Here is a 24,524-nt window from a genome sequence, read left to right on the forward strand (position 1 = left end):
TGACCTTGGGATAGGCTGCCACCGAATACTGTGTCTGGAATCAAACCCAGGGTCGCAGGCACGGACGCGCATCAACGCCCGGGCCTGACCGCCGCGCCAGCGCTCCCGTCATCCGTCATAATTCTTTAAGTCACCGTGTAAAAGCACGCATGACGTATCGCCTCCTATCTCGCGAGTCCAGCGTTGGCGCTTTCATGGAAAATGAGAACGGATGTGATTGACCCCTTCTCCAAGGGGCTTGGCGGCTACCCCCCCTCCCTCCCTCACCATCGCTCGGTGCCCGCAGCGATCGTTGCTGCTCCGTCCCCCGCGCGTGTGTGCGCCCTAACGATCCGGCGATGCTGTTGGCGCAAGTTTCACGAACGTGCGCCTGTGTGTGTGCTCTTCTTGAGCGGTTAGCGAAGGCGGTTGGTGCAGCTACCATTACGAACCTTCTCCACCGGAGTTCGATTCCCGTTCGCTGTCAACGCAAGTGTGATGTTTATCTAAACCGGTCGTGAGACTCCCCTAGATCGACTCGGCCTCAATTGAGTAGCTCGTGCGATGTGTGAACATTGGCACTAGGGAAACAAAGGCGGTCAAGAGTGGTACTGGCCATTCCCCCTTTTTCGTGTGCCGTGCCAGCCTTCGTAGGTGCTCGCTAACAGCACTTGCTCCAGCAAACTGTTGAGGCTTTCGAGGGATCTTTACGTTTGTTCTATTGGAGTTATTAAGAACCCTCTGTACAGAGGTCACATTTATATTCACAAAATGCCTGCATGGGTGGTGGTGGACCTGTACCCGTGTGTGTGGTGGTGGACCTGTACCCGTGTGGGTGGTGGACCTGTGCCCTGTGTACCCGTGTGCAGACGACTATCCCAAGCCGCACATGGTGGTGCACCCGGAAACTCGTGCAGCCGTGCGGGGCTCCAACGTCTCCTTCATGTGCTCGGCCGCCTCGAGCAGCGAGTCGCCCGTCACCTTCCTGTGGCGCAAGGACAACGCGCCGCTCGCAGAGGTACGTACGTACGGTGTGTATGTACGTACATGCATTGTGTTTGTATGCATGTATGTTGTGCATGTACGTATGTAGAACTTATTTCCCACCGTACGTAGCCAACCATGCCTATCTGAGGCACGAGACACAATAAACTAAACACAAAAGTAGTTAGGAAGAAATGTATTTTCAATCTAGATTTAAAAGTGCATTGCTCCAGTGGCTTCCCAATATCGTAAGGAAGAGCGTTCCAGATGGCCACAGCAGCCGCATCTGAAAACGCGCAATGCGGTGACCGTCTTTGTTCGATCGTTAGCCAAAAGCCACTGCTGCTTCAAGTGATGATGGTTCATGCCTGTTGACGAAATCAGCGAGGCATTGTGGTTAATTTGTGGCACCCACTTTTGTGCGTCATGAGCGCGACCTTCTCAACGTTTTCGTTCACCGCCGCCATCCGTCACCGCTCTAGGGTTTCCGCGATAAAAACAAAAAATATTTCACGATGAGGACGCGGGTATTGTATTTCGCGTTGTCGACGGTCGTCGCGTTGTCAGCTTCACGCCACTTTTATAAACTCATATTCCACTGGTTTATTTGCGTGGTCTACGCGCTTTGCTGTTCTTCTGTTGTGAGTGAAAATTACCAAAGGCATACAACTGTAGTTGCCGCGACATAAGCCTACCACAAGTCATGTAATCATGCACGTTCAATAACAACAACAACAACTGCCATTCGCCACTAATTGGCGGATGATGTCACCACGGCACTTGTGCCAGGATATGTGCACTGTAAGGCCACATTGCACATTCACAACCAGTAATACGCCCGTGCTGTCCGATGCACTTGAAGCAATTCAATTATCGGAAAATGCAATCAACTGCGGAAATGATGAGGTCACGCAACTATCATGCCGTCAATTCATCTGCAAAACATGTTGCTAAAGTGCCCATTTAAAGGGTAATAAACTATGTAGGACGTTTAATTTTGTCTTCTCTTATTACCTCATTAATATTTTGTCGGGAAGGAAAATATTTGAGATAACAAAAAAAATACGTGACAATGTTGAACAAAATCGATGTTTGCCGTGATACTTGGTATCCTGATACTGTGACATATCGGAGTTTCTCAGTATCACAGGAAATATGACCTTAAATCCATCCGTTTCTCAATGGAAGGACGTCACAAACGTTTTTGATGAAGACTCTGAAACCAATCGCTACGCAACTTGCCTCGCAGCATATCGATGGCAATGCTCGTATTTGTGTAACTATTTGGCAAGATTGGCGACGAAATCCTTTCAGCAAAGTATTTTTCATCATCATCATCATCAGCAGCAGCAGCGCCACCAGCCATGTTGGTTAAACTGTTAGTTCAGGATCTCCTCACGTTGTCACCAATCCCCATGGTCCCACCACGCCACGACACATTTTTTCCCCTCGCATCAGCCGATCTCATCTCTCCATCTCTCTATGCTGGTCAACCTCATGGGAGCGTTCCCCTTGACACTGTTGATGCCTTGCTCAGTTGCAGAGTGATTAGCAGCTATCAGTTACAGCAGGGTGGGTGTGAACTGGCCTGCCGAATCAGCGATTCCGTTTTTTTTTTTGCTCATCTGCGTCGTTCCACGTGCACATTTGTTGGTGCGTCCGAATCTCATAGCAGGCTCCTTAAACCTTTCCCATTGCGATGACGTACGTGTACGTCGTTGTAACGTATCATAGAGTGTGGTCGTGCCGCTCCAGTTCTCTGCGGTGAGTACAATGTCTTTAACAAACAAGGGCGCTACGCCTTTCTAAATGAAATTAACGCAAAAACGCTTGCGCGTTCTGAGATGCAGCGGTGAACGGGGACACCCACTCTGCAACTTGCAGACCTCTGGGAATGGGAACGGGTGAAGTTGTATAGCCAGGTTGTTTTAATCCTCACCAACAAGATACATTATTAACACGTGGAAATATCTCCTTCTGCATTATCACGCTTTCTGATAATGCACTGGATGCGCATGTCAACATCTGAGTAAGCATTTTTATTTTTTCAATGCACTCCACTTACGTTGACTTTTTTCCGCCGAAAAATGTCACAACACCATTCTCGTCACCTTTCTATGCGCCTGCTACGTTTGGTCTTCATACCGGCTCGTTAAAAGTTCGCGGAGATGCATCAACGTTATAAATCTGACATGTTATGGCATCTTGTGACAAGAGCTTGGGGGATCCTCGAGTAGATACGCTTTGCATTATTGAAACATGGCTTAAGGCTCAGAAATTCCGAGGCTCGAAATATTTGTCAAACTCCCGAGCGGGCGGAAAGTTTTCCGCATTTACTGTTTGCGCAGCAAACCGTGGCCAATGAATCTGTGTCACCGCTTTGGAAATTAAGCCCGGAACACCTGTGTTTATCGTTCTGAACTCGGCTGCCCTTCAAAATGAGACCATCGGCCTTGAGAGCTGTTGGCCTTGCGCAAGATCCAACTTGTTCGTATTCGAGTTGCACTGGAGAATTCCTAAAGTTGTAGACCGCCAGATGTTACAATTACGACGAGAAATATGTTGCGCATTATAAACAACAAATTCTGGCAAATGGCCGTCCTTCACCCGAAAAGATCAACGTTACTACCATTATGATAACACAAGTTTAATTTTCAGGCCCTTCGTCCGCCCACTGTTGTATGACCGCCTCGCCATGGCTGTATTGGTCATGGGGGTTTTAATTGACCATACTTCACCATGCTGGTCAGTTCCAGTTGGTGTAGGGGAGCCCAAGACCGGTGCACCAGATATTACTCTGCGCTGGTTGTTAAATACGGACGGCAATTGAGCTCAAATACTCTTGGTTCTTTCGGTAAAGTCACGTAGGTAGACCACAGCAAGAAAAACTTTCTTGCTGTGGTTGTCCCCCCCGATGACGATTGCTTGTGTTGCGATCGAAACGTCGTGATCTATTATTTTTCTACCTACGTCACTTTACCGAAAGAACCAAAGGGTTTGGATTCCTGCAGTCACGAAAGCTTCAAATCAAGATTGAATTGAGCTCAAGTTGCCGGATTCATAGTGCAGTGCGCGAACCACTGTACCTCCGCTCCAACCCACTACCCACATGCAGAGCATTTAAACGTTGTAATTAAGTTAATATAACATCCGCAAGATGTGTCTCATGGCTGAAGCAATTAAAGGAGGCGCGCAGAATGTACTTATAATTGATCATATTTACACAAATGTCGAAAGCACACGAAACTTTGTTCAGTTCAGTGTCGTTCATAACAGCCTCGATGCATTTTCGAGGGATGCTGAAATAACAAATGCAGTCAATTACTTTCGAGAATAAATGTATACACGCTAGTGCTTCTGGCGGTGGCATACGCAATCCATTTTTATTTTTTTTGTTAAATGTTCAATTGGCAAATGGGTTGTGCCGGCACGTACTTTCAGTGATGTATATGTCTATTTGAAGCCCATGCATTATTATCAAATGCATTTGAAGATATTACAAGCAAGTTTTAATTAACAGATTACTATCTGTGCATTCTTTGCGGCGTGACAGAGGAACCGCTCTTCGCTCTGCCGTGTGCTTAGGAAGGACTGAAGGATATGAAATCAGACTCCAGAGTCTTCATTTAGAGTGCAGGAGGAAGAATCTGATGAGCTATGAAGCTCTTTTTCACAGATGTCCCAGCATGGGGCAGGTTCAGCGAGCAGTAATCCACAAACAATACAAAAAAAAAAACGACAGGAGTGTAGAATAGAGGAAAAGGTAAGCATCAATTATATAAGAGTCCGATTTTTCAAGCTTGGGCAAGGCAGCAAAAACAGCAACAAAACAGTCCCAGACCACACCAAGACAAAGACGCCTGGCTAGGGCATTGGACTTATTGAGATCCCAATACACTCGTCAATGAAGAGCCGGAGCTGACACACGGCCGTTTTGCAGCTCATACATACATATTGCCATTGCAACTCCAAATACGTTGTCTCAAACCCTGACACACCCCCCCCCCCCCCCCCCCCCAAAACAACCTAATTTCACCAATAAGTCTTCCCACCAAACGTGCGTTTAAAAACTTCTCGTGCATTTGATCCGCCGAGATTATTTACCTGGAAATAAATGCACCGATTTGTGCTCCAACCCTGGTCCGTACACTCTCGTACGTTCCTTGAGTGCTAATCTCTTGAGTCGGCAGTGGGGCCCATTCGAGTGGCCTCAGACTAACGAAAAGCATCCGTCTCTAAGTCCCGACACCTTTGACCTCCCCTCGACAGTGAACATCCAAAAACATTTCCCTCCATCGTTTTAATGAGGGCTTCGTCGAGCAGAGGTGACATTTCAATATCGGTGGCTGTTTTCCGGAGGTCCCGGTTGTGTCATTGGAAGTTGGGACTTGAGCATCACGCGTTTTATTGTCGACAGGATATTGTCCTGGACCCGTATTTCGTGTCCTGATCTCATTTGGAAAAAGGTCTCCGATATAGTGCAATCAATTGATCGTAATCCACAGTCCATTGGAAATCCACTGCGTAATCACTCTGTGTCGGTCTTGGGGTTAAAGTTATTATTTGTGTAACGTACATGGACCGGTCAGTCCATTGCTGGATTAGGACACTCCCTACACCGTGCGTGTCGTGGGGGTTATACGACCACACTTCACTGTGCTGGTCAATGTTTAACTGGTGAAGGCGGGTAACGTAACTTCACGGAGTGTCACGTGTCTTTTTCTGGAGTGTCCTGCCAGGTTTCACAGTCGGGTTGGTGAAGGGTGTATGATTTGTCCAATATTTAATTTTTTTTAACGAATTATGCCAGCGGCACACACGGTATCTTTGACGATGAGCTGCGAAATAGACAGCTTTCCAACCGTGGACCTCTGCAAGATTCCGCGAACGTGATTCAGCTAGGCCGTGTCACCACCCTGTTATTTAGGCGGAGGCATTGTTGCTTCCGCTAAGAAACACAATAAGTCGAATATCGAACGTAAGAAACGATATTTTTCACGTCTTTATATAGCAGATTAATATAAAAAAAATCATATATTATTTTACAAGCAAACAAAGCCAACACTGAGTTTCAAGATTGCCAGGAGCGTGCTGCGCGACATGTTTGTCGAATTACTTGGCGGTGTTTTTAGCGTCAGAGCAAAACAATGAGTATCCGAATAAAACAAATGCACAAGTCTGATCATTACTGTACGGGTCCGATCAGCGTGGCAGTGTTGACCAAACAGGGCCTCTCCACACCTCGCTCTGGTGGCGTGAGCAATGAACCACAGGGACGCACCTTCAACTCGGTTGCCTCTTTATTAATTATTATACGAAACTAGAGTTGAAAATGGCAGCCTGCACGCGGCCGAATGCCACCGAATGCGGCAAACCGAACATCAATCGTCGGTCTCTCGGTCTCCAGAGCAACAACAAGCTTGACCACCTGCATGTGAAATTGCAGACGCGTGCCAACTGTGCCTTGATCATTCCCGGCCGTGCTCGTTATCGAGGACACAGGACGGCGGTCATCACTAAATTATTAAACAAAAGTTTTGGTCGCACTCCTCCCGTTGTTTTCCTTGGTTCCGCTGCTGCGTGATCCACCTCCTTGTCAACTGCGACACGGCATCTGTGGACCGCCAAATTAATCTAAACGGCTTAATTGGAACACAGCCAACATTTCCACGGACGTTACCGACTGAAAACGAAGCTAACATCCGCGTCGCTGTTGGCAGGTGGACGCGGAGGTGGAGCGCTTGGAACGGGCCCGTCCCGCGGAAGGCGGCCTAGGTGAGTTCACCTCCTACCTGCACCTGCGCGCCGTCGACTTCCACCACGAGGGCCGCTACCAGTGCATCATCTCCAACTCCTTCGGCTCCTCGTACTCTGGCAAGGCCCGGCTCACCGTGAGCGGTGAGTATTATGCGCGCGCGTTGCAGTTGTTGTTGTTGTTGTTTGTAAATAAATGTTTTTGTTGGGTTAGATCGCGTAAGTATAAATGTGTCGTATCCCTCCCGCCACCCGACACAGGCAGTAAGGTTTGTCGCGTAACACAAAACGCGTCAATTAGTTACTACTTCAGCCCACCGATGTGTTGGAGAGTAAATCCACAACATTTACAATTTGAGTAGTCTGACGTTTCGCTGGTAATTACATCCAGCATCATCGGGCGATTTGCCAGAATAGTGAAGCAATCCACCGACTTCCGGTCTTAAATAGAGCAAGATGACGTCATCGACGGAACCCAACGGCAGTGTTTAAACTGTTGTTGCCGTTCTTGGTCATCATCGTCGTTTGTTTCTTCTCGACCGAAGATGACGCTGCTGACTGTCTGGTCCTGCGGGGCCTGCCCAGAGAGTGGTGGTGGTGGTGGTCGCGGGGGGCGGCATGTGTTAAAGTGGCAACGTGCCCCGGGCGTCGCGCATAAGAATCGGCCAACAATAGGGCTGTGACATGTTGGCCCGGGCCCCTTCAGGCCCCTCGGGGTGTCTTGAAAACCTAGGGGGCCGATCCTGGTACAAGTCAGCTGCCGCTGGGGCGTTTCCCCTTGGCCAGAGCGCAGCAACAGCAGCAGCAGGCCACTGAGATGGTCGGGACGCGGCGTAACAGGCCTCCGACCTAAGCGCGCAGCACATTGCATCCACCGTGAAACGCTTCGGGTTTCGCGCTTCAACGAGCCGGTCTGCGCTGCCACTCCCGCGCCCGCCCGCTCGTGCGCGTGCGTGCAGTGCTCCCGTCGTTCACCAAGACCCCGGCGGACCTGAGCCTGCGCGTGGGCTCCACGGCGCGGCTCGAATGTGCCGCCGGGGGCCACCCCTCGCCGCAGATCTCGTGGCAGAAGGACGGCGGCACGGACTTCCCGGCAGCGCGCGAGCGGCGCATGCATGTCATGCCCACCGACGACGTCTTCTTCATCGTCGAGCTCAAGGCCGACGACGCGGGGACGTACAGCTGCATCGCGCAGAACGCCGCCGGAACCATGTCGGCCAACGCCAGCCTCTCCGTGCTTGGTACCGGCCATCCGTCTGTCCATTCGTTTGTCTGCTCGTTTGTCCGTCCGTTCGTTTTTCCGTTCGTTTGTCCGTTTGTTTGTTTGACCGTTCATTCGTTCGATTGTCAGTTTTCACACGTTCGTACTTTGTACGCAAACTCGCCGTGCATTGTTGTGGAGCGATAGGTAAACGCATGGGTGGGCAGCATATAAACACAAAAGTAGTCCATCAGCCAATTGGATTTTCAGGTAAATATTATCCAACAGCATTTGTTTAAGCAAACAAACTCTGGACCTTTTCAGCCACTTGACGTCTAGTCAGCAGAGTAAGGCTTGTAAAATGGTGATGGGTTACCAGATTTTTTCGTCAAGAGCACTACTTCTGAACAATGGGGCTCTGTGCAATGCAACAAAAAACAGCAATATTGTATTGAAGCTCATTATGCATTTTCTCTTTTGCACAAGGGAGAACATTTTTTTTGCAGTAGTTAGGCCAAAGCTGACCGGGTTGGCACTACAGCAGAGTGCTCGAATCACGTTGGTGAAGTTGCGAGGTCAATGCTTGGTTAAGGGGTTGATTCAGCCCAGCTGCTCCCTCGGGTTGTCTAAATAAGTACCACACTATGCAAAGTCACCAGTGAGCATCCCATGGACCCGCCGTGACGATGTAGAACGTCAATCACTGCCCCATGGTCGTCAGACAGAGAGAAGCACCGTCCCACAACTCTCATTCAAACGTTGGCTACATTTTCACTCTGACTGGCGACTTTAAAGTGACTTCCATATTTGCCTACGCGAAATAAACTCACCGCACTATTATTAACCTCTCTCTGCTCTCCGGTGGGAGCCTGGGGCTGGAAGCTATACTGAGATGTCAGCAACACCGGCTCGGTTCTCCAACCACCACGGGACGTTAACCCCCCCCCCTCCCCAAGCCACCCAGCCGTACCTCCGAGGCACGGCGACGCTTTTAATTATTCACCGCCGAATCGTGCCTCATTTTTCAAGGGCGAGATTCGGGGCCACGACGCTGTCGCTGACGGCCGAATCGCGACAGGTGTCAGCTCGCGCGCGCGCGCGCACATTGGCGGGTGGCGGTGGCGGTGGTGGCAGCGGCGATGGCCCCCGGCGGTAGCAGCAGCTGATCCGGCGGCGCGTTTCCTTTCGCGCAGAGACGCCTTGGCTGCTGAGGCCGGTGAAGGACCGTGCAGTGGCCGCGGGGGAGACGGCCGTGCTGCAGTGCATCGCCGGCGGGAGCCCCCCGCCTCGCCTCAACTGGACCAAGGACGACGCGCCGCTGCTGCTCACCGAGCGGCACTTCTTCGCCGCGAGCTACCAGCTCCTCGTCATCGTCAACTGCGGGCCCGAGGACACCGGAAGGTGAGATTTTCCCCTCGCTCCCAGGCATGTCAAGAGGAAAGGTGAGGCAAGCAGGCGGGCGGGCGGGTAGGCAGAGGGAGAGACCAGAGGTAGGCTGCAAGGCATACGGACAAGCTACTACTACTATACTACTATTTTTATATTACCAGGTAAGGCCCACTGAGCTATATATTTTCTTTTTTTCCGGAAGCGACCACAAATGATATCTCAACAAAGTGACTTATCACACCATGGAAATTTATAGTAGCCAAATGCTCTCAACGCATGTTGATTCTCAATGTGGAGACAAAAAATCCACGCGACCAGAGGGAGAAACATGAAAACTCCAAATATACAACAGCCGTCAGCATCGGGATCGAACCCATGACCTCCTTCATACCAGACGAGGTAGCTAACATTTTGCCACGGTGGCACCCAGACAGATAAGCAGAGAGGTAGTTAGGCAGAGGGGCAGACAAGCAGGCCAGTGGACAGGAAGGGAGAGAGGGGCAAACGGGGCGAGGAATACAGCGGGGAGGCAGACAAGCAGACAGGCAGCTAGGCAGACAGACTACTGAGAGGGAAAAGCAAATATGTGATATTGTCTTCAAGAAGAAAAAAAGCAGAGGGAGCAGCAAGAGATGCAGACAGTAGTCAATGTCTTCAACTCTCAGATGGCTTTTGGGTTTGCTGTTGGCAATCTTGAGCCGGTGGTTTTGTGACATTGCCGCATTCCTACGGTGGGATCAATATCCCTAAAGCACAATCACCGTTGACTTCCCACAAAGTATGAACCCAGAGTGATGACGATGATGATAGGCCGAGTGGGAATTCCACATTCCTGTGGCAGATCGCATTCTATCCTTGGGCTAACCGCATCCAACAACATTGTACACAAGCCGCACACTGTATACCATCTGTTCCATTTTCCATTTAGACATGTGCATGCACGTGTGCAATGCTTCCATAATTCATTATTTTAAAGTTTTTCTTATCTTTATTTATAAGCAGACATCTTGCCTTAATAGCCCTTTACTGAATTATAACTATAAGGAATATATTTGTTGCCGTACGCCTTCCCGGCTCTCACGAGTGTCCTGTTAATTCTATTCATTTCCAAAGGAACCCGGGACAGTGAGGGTGGAAATAACCCCCACCCATTAGACGGATTTTATTTTATCTTAACCCAGCAACTGTTTTTCCCTCGTAAAGTATGAAATAACCAAACCGCCACATTGTCAACATGATATTTTTCTTGGCACGAGGCAAGCTTCTGTTGCCAGTTTGCTAAAGTTTGTGTGAAATGTCCACCACCTATTTATTGGGGGGGGGGGGGGTGGGTGACTGAGTGACTCCGCTGAGATCCTGGGTTGGGTTCAACATTTCAGGCACCTGTGATTTATACTGGGTTCTCAATTACGACAAAAAAAACCATCATGTTACATTTGATTCTGCAGTAAATTTTTGGTCTAAATTCCTACTCTGAGAAATTAAGTGGGTGGCAAAAGTGTGTTTCCTTTTACTGCTTGGAGCGGACGTCGCTTCAAAGGGGGATGGTGGGTCTCAGAGGTAGCTCTGTGATATCCGCTTCCCTCAGCTGTTCCTCTAACACAAAGGGCGTTGCAATACATTCTGTTCTCCTACAACGCGGTAGTTGCGTTCTGGAAGAACACCGCATTATGGAAAAATTGCGTTATAATAAATAACATCGTTTAAAGCACAGTCCGCGATTACACACGAGATGCGTATGCAGGCTGAGCAAAGACTGAGGAGCTTGGGTAGTGCTCTAGAAGCATCCAGCAGCATCCCACCCTGTGCGATGCAACGTCTAGGCAGCCGCACGACCGCGTATCTCTACTCGCGCGACGCACTTCCGTTCGCTCGAACGAGTTTTCAAAAAAGATGTCTTCCCTAATATACTCATCGCGTTTCATGTCCAATTTGCGTGATGAAAGCACGTGGCGTTTTAGGAGAACAGGACTGTACTCTGCGACAATGTGGGTGGTCGGGCACCGGCAGGTACACGTGTGAGCTGTCCAACACGCTGGGCACGATGCGTGGCCACGCCTTCCTGAGCGTGCTGCCTCCCGGCGACTGCCCTCTGGCCGTCCCCGACGGCTCGGCGAGCGGCGGCGGCGGCTCGGCGCACGGCACCCTGGGCGGCGACGCCAGCGCCACGGTGGGCGTGGTGGTGATCGCCGTCGTGTGCTGCGTCGTGGGCACCTCCGTCGTGTGGGTGGCCATCATCTACCACACCCGGCGCAAGACCGAGGCCTTCGGCGTCAGCGGCTCGGGCAAGTCTGCGTGCGCGTGTGCGCGCGCCGCGATCGTGATCATTAACAGGCGAACCCTGACTTACGAACACCCGCACTTACAAACACCCGACTTATGAACACCCGACTTACGAACACCCGACTTATGAACACCCACACTTACGAACACCCACACTTATGAACACCCACACTTACGAACACCTACACTTACGAACACCCGACTTATGAACACCCGCACTTATCAATACCCAACCTACGAACACCCAACTTACGAACACCCGCTGATAAAGAGATCTGGACAGATGGAAATATCCGTTCATAGACAGAAGGGAAGAGGAAGGTCTTGAAACCTGGATTTTAAAAGAGAGTTGGAGTCAGCAGTGTGTCGGGTGACATCATCTCCATTGGACACAACAAGGAGCCAATGGTTTAAATTCCACATTCCCAAGATGGAGGCCAGCCGTAGTACAACCTACTGGTGACGTACTACAGTGGTATTGATTTTTCTCGACCCCAGAATGGTGATGCCTTGAATAGAACCCTCACCAGGGGTTTGAACTCGTCCATTTCCAAATTGGAGTCGAGCTTGTGTTGCAGAACCGTCCAAATTGTATGTATGGATATTTAACTTCTGTGCGTAGTCAACCGGGCTAATCGGAGGTGGGAGGAAGGACAACAAACTAAATACTTAAGGCAGTTCTGAAAAAATTAATTTTCTATTTTGTATCGTGATGTAGTTAATAGTATTGTAGTGTGTCATAGTGTAGTGTATATTAGTGGGGAGCGGTAATGTAGTGGATAACATGCTGCGCTATGAACCCGCTCACGGCCAACACCAGTGACGATTATCTAAACCGGTCCTGGGCCTCCCCTAGGTCGACTCAGCCTCAAAATGAGTACCTGGTGCGCTTTGTAAACATCGCCACTGGGAAGACAAAGGCGGTTGGGCGTGGTGCTGGCCATCCACCCCCTCGTGTACCATTCCGGCCTTCATCGGTGCTCGCTAACTGCACTTGCCCCTACAGTCTGTTAAGGCTATATGGGGGATCTTTGTCTTTGTATATTAGTGTATAGTGTAGTGTGTATTGTGGTGTATGTTGAACTTCTTTCGCACCGTACGTAGCCAACCGTACTAACCGGAGGTGCGGGGGAAGGATAACAATCTAAACACAAAAAGCAGATGAAATTAAGCTTCGAGATAACATATTTGCAAGTGGATAGTGCACGTAAAAATGTATTATGTTATCGTCATATTTCAGCTTCTCAACAGAAAGAAGCAAAAGAGAGCACCTGGGTGGCTTCTTGGCCCGTCAACTTTGAGAAAAATGGCCTCGTTAAAGTCCGGAAATTATAGAGTAGTAGTTGTGTCAATACTGTAGTTTGAAATCGAACAGAGACCCAGACCATTCACGACAAAGATGGACACCTTTGAAAGGTCCCGCATTCTCAGGTTTATTAAATCCAAATATGAATCCCACGTGCTCAACGATGACCTCTATACGATGTGCACATGCATTGGTCATCACGGCCAGAGGCTTTAGCAGGTGCCCGTTGCAGAATGTCAAGAAATTGGGACCTCTAAGGTCAATTTACTTAACAAACAAGGAACAAATAGGGTGGGTAATAGCTTACGTACACGGAGAAAGTTTGTGTGTTTTATTTGCGAAGGGCGTTTGGATCAGAACTTTGTGTTTGTATACCAAGCAATGCACTTCGTGAAATATTTAATGCCCATTTTCTTTGTTTGCGAAGAGTGCTTCATGTATAGACAATGACGCTCATTAAGATTAGAGTTGACTCGAGGTTATAGCTACAGGTAATGACTAAAATTGATGAAGATTTTTTTTCCTTTCCAGAAGAGTTTTTTTTTTACTTGAGATAAAACAATATAAATGTTGATTTTAATTGTGCACAGTGAAAGACACATCGTGTGCGTGACAAAAGGTCACGGGAACTTGACACGTAGCTTAAAGTACTGTTCACACTTTTTTTATTCTTAATTGTTTTTCATATCTATTTGCAGATGAGACATTTGTTTCCCCGGATGTACCAAGTTATCTGGCCTCTCAGGGAACGCTGTCAGAACACCACCATAAGCTCAATGGGCACTCCGAAATAAACAACACAAACCCACTCATGTCCAGCTCAACGAACAGAGGCCTGCTCCACCCAACCGCCACAAGAGGTTTGCCGCCCTCCATTCACCCATTCACTGTTTGTTTTCAATGCAATTCATCCGTGAATGCCTTCCCTGAGCATCATGGGACCCCGGGAACATGAAGCATGTTATTATTTGATGGATTGCTGCCGTGGCATAACGGTTAGCACACTGGACTTGCAATCCAAAGGTTGCTGGTTCAATTCCATCTCCTGGCATGACAATTTAATTACTAACTATTTTTATTTAATTGTATTAAGGCCCCCTGAGCTATATAGCTCTTTTTCAGAAGCGTCCTGGCTATCACAAATAATAGCTCAACGAAGTGGCTTACGTGGAAATCTATTGCAGCCAATTACTCTTAAACACACGTTGATTCTAAATGTGGAAGGAATAACCGGGAGACCCGGAGAAAAATCCACGCGACCACGGGGAGAGAGACATGCAAACGACAGGCGTCAGGGTTGGGATCGAGCCGACGTCCTCCTGTATACCAGGCGAGGTTGTTAATATCTCACCACCGTGGTGCTAAGTTAAAAATATGGTGCAAGTTTTTTTAATCTCCCCCGCCTCTGTCCACCGAGCAGTGTGTTCACTGCAGTTATATGGGTCACATGTGGTTAGATGACGTGGGGGTACTCTTACCTCTTTCAATATGTCTGGCCAGCGTAGAAGAGTAGGCCAAGTGCCCTCTAGAGGGGCTCTGTAAAGCTCCCTCTAGTGGAGGCCCTTCCTCTAGCAGTAGTGTGAGCAAGCAATTGCCGGGCTGCACCTTCTTACTTCATCACGCTGGTCAGTGTGGGTCGATGAATGGGTAAATGGAGATTGGATGGGTGGGGGGCGTGGTGCAGAACCGGTTAGGATATCACTCGTCACAACCATGGCTGGGAATCTAACTTTGGGTGGCCGGGTTCTTAGCACCGTACGCTAACCGCTGCGCCACTTGCTGCACCCCCCCCCCCCGAGAGACTGCATCTAACCGTTATGATGTGGCGTTGGCATTCTGGGCGCGGGCGACGTTTGTGTCCGTGCGGTATCATAGCGACCTCGCGAAAAAAACAAAAAATGCGCGTTTTTTTTTTGCACGGTTATTTGCAGAGGCACATTTTCAACCAAAAAAAATGTCTCGCCAAAAAAAAAACAACGCCCCCCTCCATACTGACCCCCCCCCCCACTCCCCACAATGAGCTTGTGGGCTCTATCCGTACAATTCCTAAGGCCTGCCCTCTGACATTCACTCGCTCCGCACCGTGACAAAACCACCTGGGTCAGCTCGCAGAGCGGTGAGAACCCGCGACCACGAGCAGCAACGCGGAAATAGGATTTGAGCAACAACAGAAAATGTGGGGGGGAGAGGGGGTTTATCGGCGCAGCCCTGCAATTTGCTTGCTCACGCCGCTGCTAATGGAAGGGCCGAGCTCATCCTGATGATTTGGAAAGGGGGATGGGAAGTGTCCACACTTCACCCCACCACGCAGCGGCCTGGCGATCAACTAAACCGCGTTATTGCCATTTATATTGCTGGGCGGACGGAGACAAGGGGATTTTAAACAACGACGTGGAATCAGAGTCGGAATATTTATTTTTACTGGAGGAATCAGATTTCCAGTAGGGGCGGGTAAGAACGTTACAACAGCAAACAGTACACGCACACGATAGTAGCGCAAACTACAATAAAGGTTAACAAATCACCTGAACACACAAAAGTTTAAATTGCGTTTAGAAATGAAGAACAAATAAGCACGATGTATGTTCACTGATTCACGGCCTCCCATTCACAGCCCACACTTACCCAGCATGGTACAACATCAGAATCAATATAATTATTTATACCGGAGGAATCCGATGAGCTATGAAGCTCTTTTTTAACAGATGTCCATTGGGGGCTGCTAAGAACGTCACAACAAATAATACAAATAAAACACGATAGGAGTGTAAAGTACAATGAAAGTAAACAAATCACCCAACACAGACAAATCAAACTAAACCATCCCCATCCTAATAATATGGGTTTTCTCCTTTTTTCTGGCAACAAAACTGAAACCTTTTTAGGAGGATTCATGTCTGCATTGACCACAATACTTGCAGTCGAAATGCAAACAAAAAACATACTATGATAATATATTGGCATTGTCCTTGAAACTGATTGGTCCGCACTCGAACAGAGGACGCCAAAATGCGTACAGCAGTACATCCTACCAGGCAAAGCCCACTAAGGTATTCACTTATTTTTCGAACTGGCGATCCGTATTGCAAGCCCATTGTGATAATCATGAAATAATGGCAGCATCCCAAGCAGCTACATCGATACATGGATGCCAGCGGTGAGTAAGCGAACGCTAACGAGGCATGCTGTACCCTCACATTAAATGTGGTTCATGTTCAAGCGACTTACAATTAAATGCCTGTGCTTTTCTTTCTCTCGACATTTTTTTGTGTTTTAAAACAAACCCAATCATCCTTGTCAGCAAATACGCGAGTCAATAATGCAGTTGTGACACGTCACGTTATAAATCAGCACTTGACTCCTTTGTCATTGCCATCAATCAACATCCTCAGTCTTCAATCATTAACCACAGCAGATAATATTATTGGACCTTAATGTGATAGAAAAAACGTATGAGCGTGTGGGCGCGTTGTGTAAATGTGTGGAGTGGTGGCGCAATGGTTAGCGTGCTGTGCGACTTTCCAGGCCACCCGAGTTCGATTCCCACTCAGGATTAATAAAAGTGGTGAATATTTGAACCCGTCCTGGGACCTCGCCTAGGTTGACTCAGCCTCAAATGAGTACCTGGTGCGGCGTGTAAACATCGTCACTAGGGAGACAAATGCGCCGGGCGTGGTGCTGGCAACCCACCCCCTCGTGTGCCGTGCCGACCTTCATAGGTGCTGCCCGCTAACAGCACTTGCCCCAACAGGACATTAGGGCTACACGGCGGATCTTTGTGTAAATGTCTGTGGAGTGTGGTGAATCTGGTAAACGTATTCATTGCATTTCACTATGTGATTATTAAATGTCTCCAAGCTGGTGAGGTTAATGGTGTTAATGAAACACACACGCCGTGCAGATCAAATGATAGTTTGTGTCACCAGTATGGGTATTTACAGATGAGGTGTATTTATGCGTACAAATTTAATTCGAGATTATATCTGGGTTTATTTATTTTTTGTCCTGCAGGCTTTCACCTCTCGCAGAATCAGATCATAGATCAAGGTTCACTAGTCACCCAGTAAGAAACCCGCAAATCCATGAAGGCGCATGTGCAACGCCGTAACTCAAGCCATTTCTACGCCATCCTTGATCCCATTGAGAATGGCGTGCCCTCCGAGGCCTTTGACGGCTCACAGGAGCCGCGTGTCACGTGATCTCATAGTAGTCCTCTGTTTGTCCGACAAAGCGTTATCCGAGTTTCAAGATTATTTTTTTTTCAAGGAAGGCCCTGCGTGTCCCGGGATGTCACAATCCCTCGTTTATTCTTGAGCGCTTTCGCCAACGGTCGGAAACAGCTGAAAACCCACACCCATGACGGAGCTGCACCGCTCAGAAATCCGTACAGATGTGGTCGGCAGCCTGCCTGCCGTACGGACGTAGCAGTCGTCTCCTCGCCAACGCCGCAGCTTGGCGGTTTCACGTCGCGCCGGCGTGACGATCCGATCCGAATCGGCTGCGGCAGTGTTCTTCACTCATTTTCAAAGGGGGCGGTCGAGGGGGGGCACTTTGGCCGATTAGACATCATCATTGTGTGAGGGCCGCCACACATTTGAAACCATTGGGGGTTTGAACGCACGATCGTGATAGGGGCGGTGTTTTCACTATTTGTGTATTACTTTTTGGTTCTTTCGGTCAAACGTCGTGATTTAGTTATTTTTATTTTATTTTCACCTACGTGACTTTACCGAAAGAACCAAAGAGTATGGATCCTTGCAGTCACGAAAACTTCAAATCTATAATTATTTCTGAATTGTCGGGCGGGGGTGGGGGGGGGGAGGGCGCTAAAGGCCTTGCAACGAAGAACACACTGTGCACCGTGGAAGTTCCCGATCTCGGGCGTGATCCGCCAACTCCACGAGCAGTTCCGGCTTGCAGGCGCGCCACGTCGCCGCCGACCGCGCCCGATTGTGCAAGCGCACGTTGAACGTCCCCCGTGCCGCACGTAGCCGACCGTGCTAATCGGAGGTGCGGGGGAAGGAAAACGAGCCCCAAAACAAAAAAAAACCCCTCCGCCACCTGCCCGAGATTTGAAACGCCGTCCGCTTGCGCGCGTACCCACCGAGTCGCGGAAAAGAAACCAATTTTTTTTTTATAATTAAACAAGTAAGCCCGGGAGGCTGCCATGAGCTCGCAGTGCTGCCCCCGCAGATTGCTCAGACAAGATCGCGTGCATCTCCATAATCATTACGGAATGCGCGCTCGAGGATCACGCCAGAGGCAACCCTGCGCAGATGTCTGTCGCAGAGGGCCCCTTCGGAAATATGCGCCGGCGCCGACCTGCGACCTCTGAGTGAGCGCGCTCGGCAGATGTGCGTCAGAAATTCATCTGCGCTCCATTCCGCGCTTGGCCCCAACTGTCTGCTAGCAGATGGTTGCGTTAGACCGTGACGGATCCCTGGCTTAAGAACCACCCCACTGTACCCATCTCGCCGAGCGGACAGCTCTCTTCTTCTTTCTTTTTTTTTTGGACGTCCCTTCATTTTCGCCTGCTACTGTGAGTGAGCCCCGTGCATTCTAGATGTGAAGCTTTCGTGACTGCAAGGATTCATATTCTTAGGTTTTTTCGGTAAAGTCACTGTGACGGTTCCACCTGAAGACGGAAGCTTGTGTTGCCTCCGAAACGTCGTGTTTTTTATTTATTTTATTTTTACTTTTATTCATTTAAATTTTTTACCTACGTGACTTTACCGGAAAAAACCTAAGAATATGAAGCCCCGTGCATGTATGTGCACGCGCGTGTCCATGCGCATAAGTAGTAGGGAGCTGTGGCGCAAAGGTTTTCGCGCATTGCTCTGTGAAGCCGGCAACCCGAGTTCGATTCCCGCTTAAGGCCAATAACGGTGGCGGATATTTGAACCTGTCCCTGGTCGACTCAGCCTTAAATGAGTACCTGGCGCCACGTGTAAGCTTCACCACTGGGGAGTTAAATGTGGCCTGGTGTGGTGTTGGCCACACCACCCCCTCGTGTGCCTTTGCCAGCCTTCATAGGTGCTCGCTAACAGCACTTTCCCCAACAGTCTGTTGAAAGTCTATACGGGGCATCTTTATCTTTGTAAATGTTGGTGGCGCAGTGAACCTGATGTCCTGGCTAAAATTTCCACCCATGGATAACATCGGTGGCAAGTGGGCCATGAACCCTGTGCTCATTCTTCCCCGAGTTGACTCGGCTTTAAAATGAGTACATTGCGCAGTCTATAAACACCATCATCGTCATCACCAGGGAGAGAAAAAGCTGCTGGGTGCAGTGCAGACCAAAGTACTACCTCGTGCACAGCCCTGCCATTACATTACCCTCAACCCCTTATCAGTGCCCGACCTTATAACAGACCAACTTAGATCCTGATAAATCTCAACGTTCATCCAACAAAGTCCCATCACAAGGGAGAAACACAAACAAATTGAATAGTTTTTTTGCTCCCGTTTGACAAAAAATAAATGTTGCCCGTATTGAAATGGCTGTACGCCGTATGGACCTGAAAACTAAATTTTCCTGGACATGAATATGGGTAAGCCGTATGGGTTGACAGTTCTGCCTTTAATAGATGCTCACTTAACAGCACTCGCTCCCATAATCTGCTAAAACGAGGCTATGTGGAAATTCCTTGATATTTGGTACATTTCGAACGCCAACAAATATTGTAGTTTCGTTTTATTTCCGTGTCGTGCGTGAACGGAATGCACAATCTGGGCGTCTGTGCCCTTGGAAAGTCTCCCTCGCATGGTATTGAAATGTCCGTCCAATCGTCGCAACGTCTTTCCACTCGGCGGATTTTTTTTTAAAACGGCTCATTGTAAAAGACGTTTGTTATGTTTATTTATTTCATCATGAATTCACACCATGTTTTAAACAACAACATTGATTGCATCCCATTTACCCCCTTTAATTGTATTTTAATAGGCTACTGTAATTTGTGAAATGAGGTGGACACAACTGTGAGATGAGTGACAACATTGCGAAATGTTGTCACTTAGTGGTGGTGGCGGGTTTAACAACAAATTTATATTTACCCGATCTAACTCAAAAACGTCTGTTATGCATAATACGGGTCGTGAAAGCCTCCTGCGTGTTAAATTAATATTGCGAAAGATCAGCTAAACACATATTAAGGACTACTTTTTTTAAAATTCCTATTCACTTCTTAGCCAGAGACACACGCAATTACTTGTTGTAGTTATTGAGCTATTGCTAACCCTTTGCAATTCGACTAAACAAGGATAATTAAGAACTTTTGGCATGTTAATTCAGCGCATTGTGAGACCTTGATCCTGAAATGTGCCATGCGAATGGAATGTTGTTTTCTTAATATCAACAAAGTTCAATTTTTACATGATTCCACATTCGTATTAATAACAAGAAGTGTCTTGACTTTAAGTTGTGACGTGCGGAAATTGAAATCGATAGCGCATTTAAATCGTTGCACAATTGCGATTCAAACATATTGCAGAAATGAGGATAGCGTACCACCCAGGAGCGTCATGTTGCGGTGCTGCCCAGAAAGATGTACGGATGTTCAACTTCTTTCGTGCTAATCGGAGGGGCGCAAACTTGTATTGGATATTTAAATTATCTTATGGAGAATTGTATAAGATATTTGTTAGAGATGCATCGAGCAGAAACCCAGCGCATGCAGGCACAAATACAAATTTGAATACGAATAATACTACTACTACTAACATTTCCAAGATAAATGTGCAGCCCTGAATTATTTAATCACGGTGCTTCTGGCGGAAGGGCCTGCATTATTACGAGCTCTAGGGAGCCTCTTTGAAGAGGGTGTTTTGGCCTACTCTTCCACGTTAAGCTCAGCCGTCTTTGAATGCCACCATCGTTCATGGATACTGCAGCAGGCACTCGATATTTACCGGAACAAACATTTTTCCCGACGATGCATCTTTGCCTGTCGAGAGGTTTCCAATTCTGCCAATGTGTTGCTGGGGGTTACATAAGCAACGACAAAGGCGACAGGAAAATATAGACCACTTCAGTGGAATACAATTTTCAAGCAACGATTGGCAAACTTGCGAAAGTCAGAAGCGCCGGTGGGTGTGGCACAGAGAGAGATAAGTGCAACGCTTTCTTGTTGTCTGGATCGGTGCGTACAGGTGGGAGAAAATACTTATGCCCAGGGTAGGAATTGATTTTGTCCAAGAATGTAATTTTGTCTGGAGCCCAGGTGTGCAGATAGGTTGGATCGGTAGGAGTGAGCGTGGCGGTACGTGACGCGAGTGTGGCGATTATGGTTTCTGAGCGGCATCAAAAGAATATAAATTAAATGCAAACAATATAATTGCATACAATAGAATAATGTACATACTGTAAACTTTGGGATGTACCGTAATGTAATGTTTAATGTACATATCCAAAACATTAACTGATGCACATATACAACACAGTATGGGTCATCAGCCATAATCTCTGTACACTGCTGGATGGAGGCCTCTGAAAAGCTACGACCACCTTATAATCGTGTGATGCAACACTGCGTCTTGCGTGTGCCGTAAGCAAGTGTGCAGATGAGGCTGGGAACCTAGGAGGGCTTTATATGAAAACCGCACGAAAAAAACGAACAATGTATATACAAAACAGATTTTTCAATCAATTAAACAAAGCATACTAATTACAATTAAACATGTTGAACTCAGTGTTCAAAAAACATGTTTGTTTTCGTGTGCACATGTGTATGTAGGTGTAAGTGTGTGTCTATGATGGGGAGTGGTAGTGTCTCGTTTAGCGCGCTGCGCTACGAACCCGGACACCATAGTTCGATTACCGCTCACGGCCAACAACTATGTCGACTCAGCCTCGAATGAGTACCTGGGTGCGGTGTGTAGTAAACATCGCCACTTGGGAGACAAAGGCGGCCAGGCGTGGTGCTGGGCACCCACCCCTTCATGTGCCACAGTGCCGGCCTTCATAGGTGCTCGCTAACAGCACTTGCCCCAACAGTTTGTTAAGGCCATATGGGGGATCTTTGTCTCTGTATGATGGTGGACTTTTTTAAAACATTGCTTCACGCAAAATATAAGACTGCATTCGTGCATTTGTGTGTGTCAGAGAGAGAGAGTGTTTCATTATGAATGGTGCTGGTCTATGAACACCGGATTGAAGAAAATGTTTTTGCAATATGTTTTACGATGGATAGCCCCCAAATATTTCACCGTTTTTGTGCTTGATGGCTTTGTGTGACAATGGTCGTAGTGGTGTTGATTAAGTTCTCACCCCCCCCCCCCCCCCGAAAAAAACTAGTTAAAATAAATGATAAATGTGTGTGTGGGCGTGTGTTTCCAATGCAGTGCAGACATATTTTCAGACTTGGCACTGTAAGGCATTGCAGACTGGACTGCATTCACACTCTTGGACTCTTATGCTACTAATTTAGTGGGGAAAAACGTCCAAAAATGTCTCTAATTACAGCTGGGCAACCAATTAAAAAAACATATTTTTCCGAGGTTAAGTGGATTAAGTGTTTTAACTGTTTATCAATTAAAATAATATTCCCTTGCGTGCGTGTGCGGTGATTGTGAGAAGCTGGACACAGTGAGAGAGAAAAAAAAGCACTTCAAAGGATTTTTGCTTTTTTGAAATGCTGTTCTTTTCCTAACAGGTGGTCAGACTGATTCAGTGCAGCTGTGCTCAGACTGCTTGGACAATACTGCGCCGTACGCCAACGAGAGGCACGGCCAAGTATGCGGTGCGGGCGTGGGAGAGGATGAACAGGAATCAGACCTTGATCAGGCACTTTCAGCCCAACCTCCGTGGACTACCGCTGGGGTCCTTCCGGTTGACGTGGCATCTGTTTCAGGTGGGTTTGTTCGTTAGTTAATATTCAAACGTCGCTTGCATGAGCTAGTGGCCTATGAGGGCACAATGTTCCCGGGGCATGCAGGAGTCCAATTGTTGACCTCCGCCTTGGTACGGTTGGCTACGTACGGTGCGAAAGAAGTTCAACGTACGTACACACAATTGGGTCGGTGTTTAGACAGTAAAGGACGAATTGGACACGAATACAGAGTACTATGTTTGCATGTAAAAAAAAAACTACGTTTTAGAAAAATGTAATTGACAGATGTTAACAATGAATTATGTACATTGATATACTTTCATGCATAGATGGTTCGTCCCACGGCTATACTCAATGCGTATCAAATTAGTTCATCAGAATATTTCTGTATACTGAAAGAATCCGATGGGCTATAAAGCAATTTTTCACAGATGTCCAATTGCCAAGTTTCGAGACATTGCAGCCCAGGGCATGTTTTCCGCACATCTATGAAGCACTGAGAGAGGATGACTCCCGAGTATGGATATCGCTTGGACCACTTGGCCACGTGGTCAATTATTATTATTAAAGCTCATCTCCTAGCATCAGCAGGCATAACAGCAAAAGCTGTAACAAACGTGGAGGCCAATTCGAGATGGCACACACTCTCCTACGTTCAACATCAGTTGCACAATAAAAAACAAAACTTTGGAGGTTTTGGACATGGACGCAGAGTTGAATTGACTTACTCGCCTCGTGCGAAATTCACGGGGACCGGCAGTGTGGAGGCCTCCTGCCACCACCCACCCTACGGCGGATTCATTGAGCCTTTAAATAGCTAAGGGCTCAGTTACTCCCCTTGTTTATAGTTACAAAAAGGCAGCCGGGCATGAGACTCTTTAGGGGCAGTGTCAGCTGCTGCACATCAGCCGCGGCGTTTCGTGAAAAGGTACAGGCACACCTGTCAACCCCTCCAACGAGATACAAAACTTCTCGCTCCGCCACTCTTTAAAAAAAAACACGGGGTTTGTTTTGTGTGTGTGTGTTAAAGTTTTCTGCATCTTGTCGTAACCTGCTGCGTCTTGTAACTTTTATCGCAGTTTTGTGTAGGCCCACCCACCCCCCTGGACACAGCCCAGATTTGCTTGTGCTCTGTTGGTGTTGTGTGCGCTGCGGTGTGGATTGTCCTGCTGTGTGTATGTCGAGTATTATTTATATTGTAAGCTACCCGCCGCCTCCTCGTGTGTGCCGTATGACAGCGCGGATTGGTTTTCCCCGACAACTTTATTTCCTAAGAGTTCGAACTTTGGCGGGTGGGAAAGGCTTCGCGATTCGATCGATCTATCTATTCCAAAAAAACAAAAGCCGAGTCGCCCGCGTTCACATTTTAAGAAGCTTGCAGCAACAACAAAAATGTAAGCCAGCGTTGACCTAATTCTGATAGCTCGTAATCTGTTTACATGGTAAAACAAAGGGTTTATGGGCTCTTTAAGCTTGCAAAAGAAACCGAAACGCTCAATTGAAGTCCACCTATCTGTAACATAAGAAGGATTACGAATGAGAGGAGGGGGTATCCATGGGACTTTTTTTTGCCAGCATGAGTTGTGTTATGATGTTATAACACCAAATCGATACTTTTTACTAGGCATCAGAGTCTGCATTGTCCACGCGTACTTGTGGCAGAACATGCAAACGAACACGCTCTGATAATACGCATTGGCTTTGAAGCTGATCGGCCTACACCAGAGACAGCCTTTGTTTATGGCCTAGTCTCACTGCCAGTGTCAGACCAGAGAACGCCGACAGGCGAACAGTACAAAGA

General features: G+C 47.9%; 1 protein-coding gene across 1 annotated transcript in view; it reads left to right on the forward strand.

Annotated features, from left to right (window-relative positions):
* The window catches only part of LOC144732885 (leucine-rich repeats and immunoglobulin-like domains protein 3), a 115,919-nt gene that overhangs the window by 84,542 nt on the left and 6,853 nt on the right, over positions 1-24,524 (forward strand). The window contains exons 13-19 of the mRNA XM_078614547.1: positions 849-997; positions 6,684-6,861; positions 7,677-7,958; positions 9,112-9,319; positions 11,318-11,592; positions 13,595-13,756; positions 22,547-22,744. Coding sequence (XP_078470673.1) covers positions 849-997; positions 6,684-6,861; positions 7,677-7,958; positions 9,112-9,319; positions 11,318-11,592; positions 13,595-13,756; positions 22,547-22,744 — 1,452 coding nt within the window. The remainder of the gene's footprint in view (positions 1-848; positions 998-6,683; positions 6,862-7,676; positions 7,959-9,111; positions 9,320-11,317; positions 11,593-13,594; positions 13,757-22,546; positions 22,745-24,524) is intronic.

The sequence above is a fragment of the Lampetra planeri genome, chromosome 44, assembly GCF_965212315.1.
Source record: "Lampetra planeri chromosome 44, kcLamPlan1.2.h2, whole genome shotgun sequence".
Lineage (NCBI taxonomy): Eukaryota > Metazoa > Chordata > Hyperoartia > Petromyzontiformes > Petromyzontidae > Lampetra > Lampetra planeri.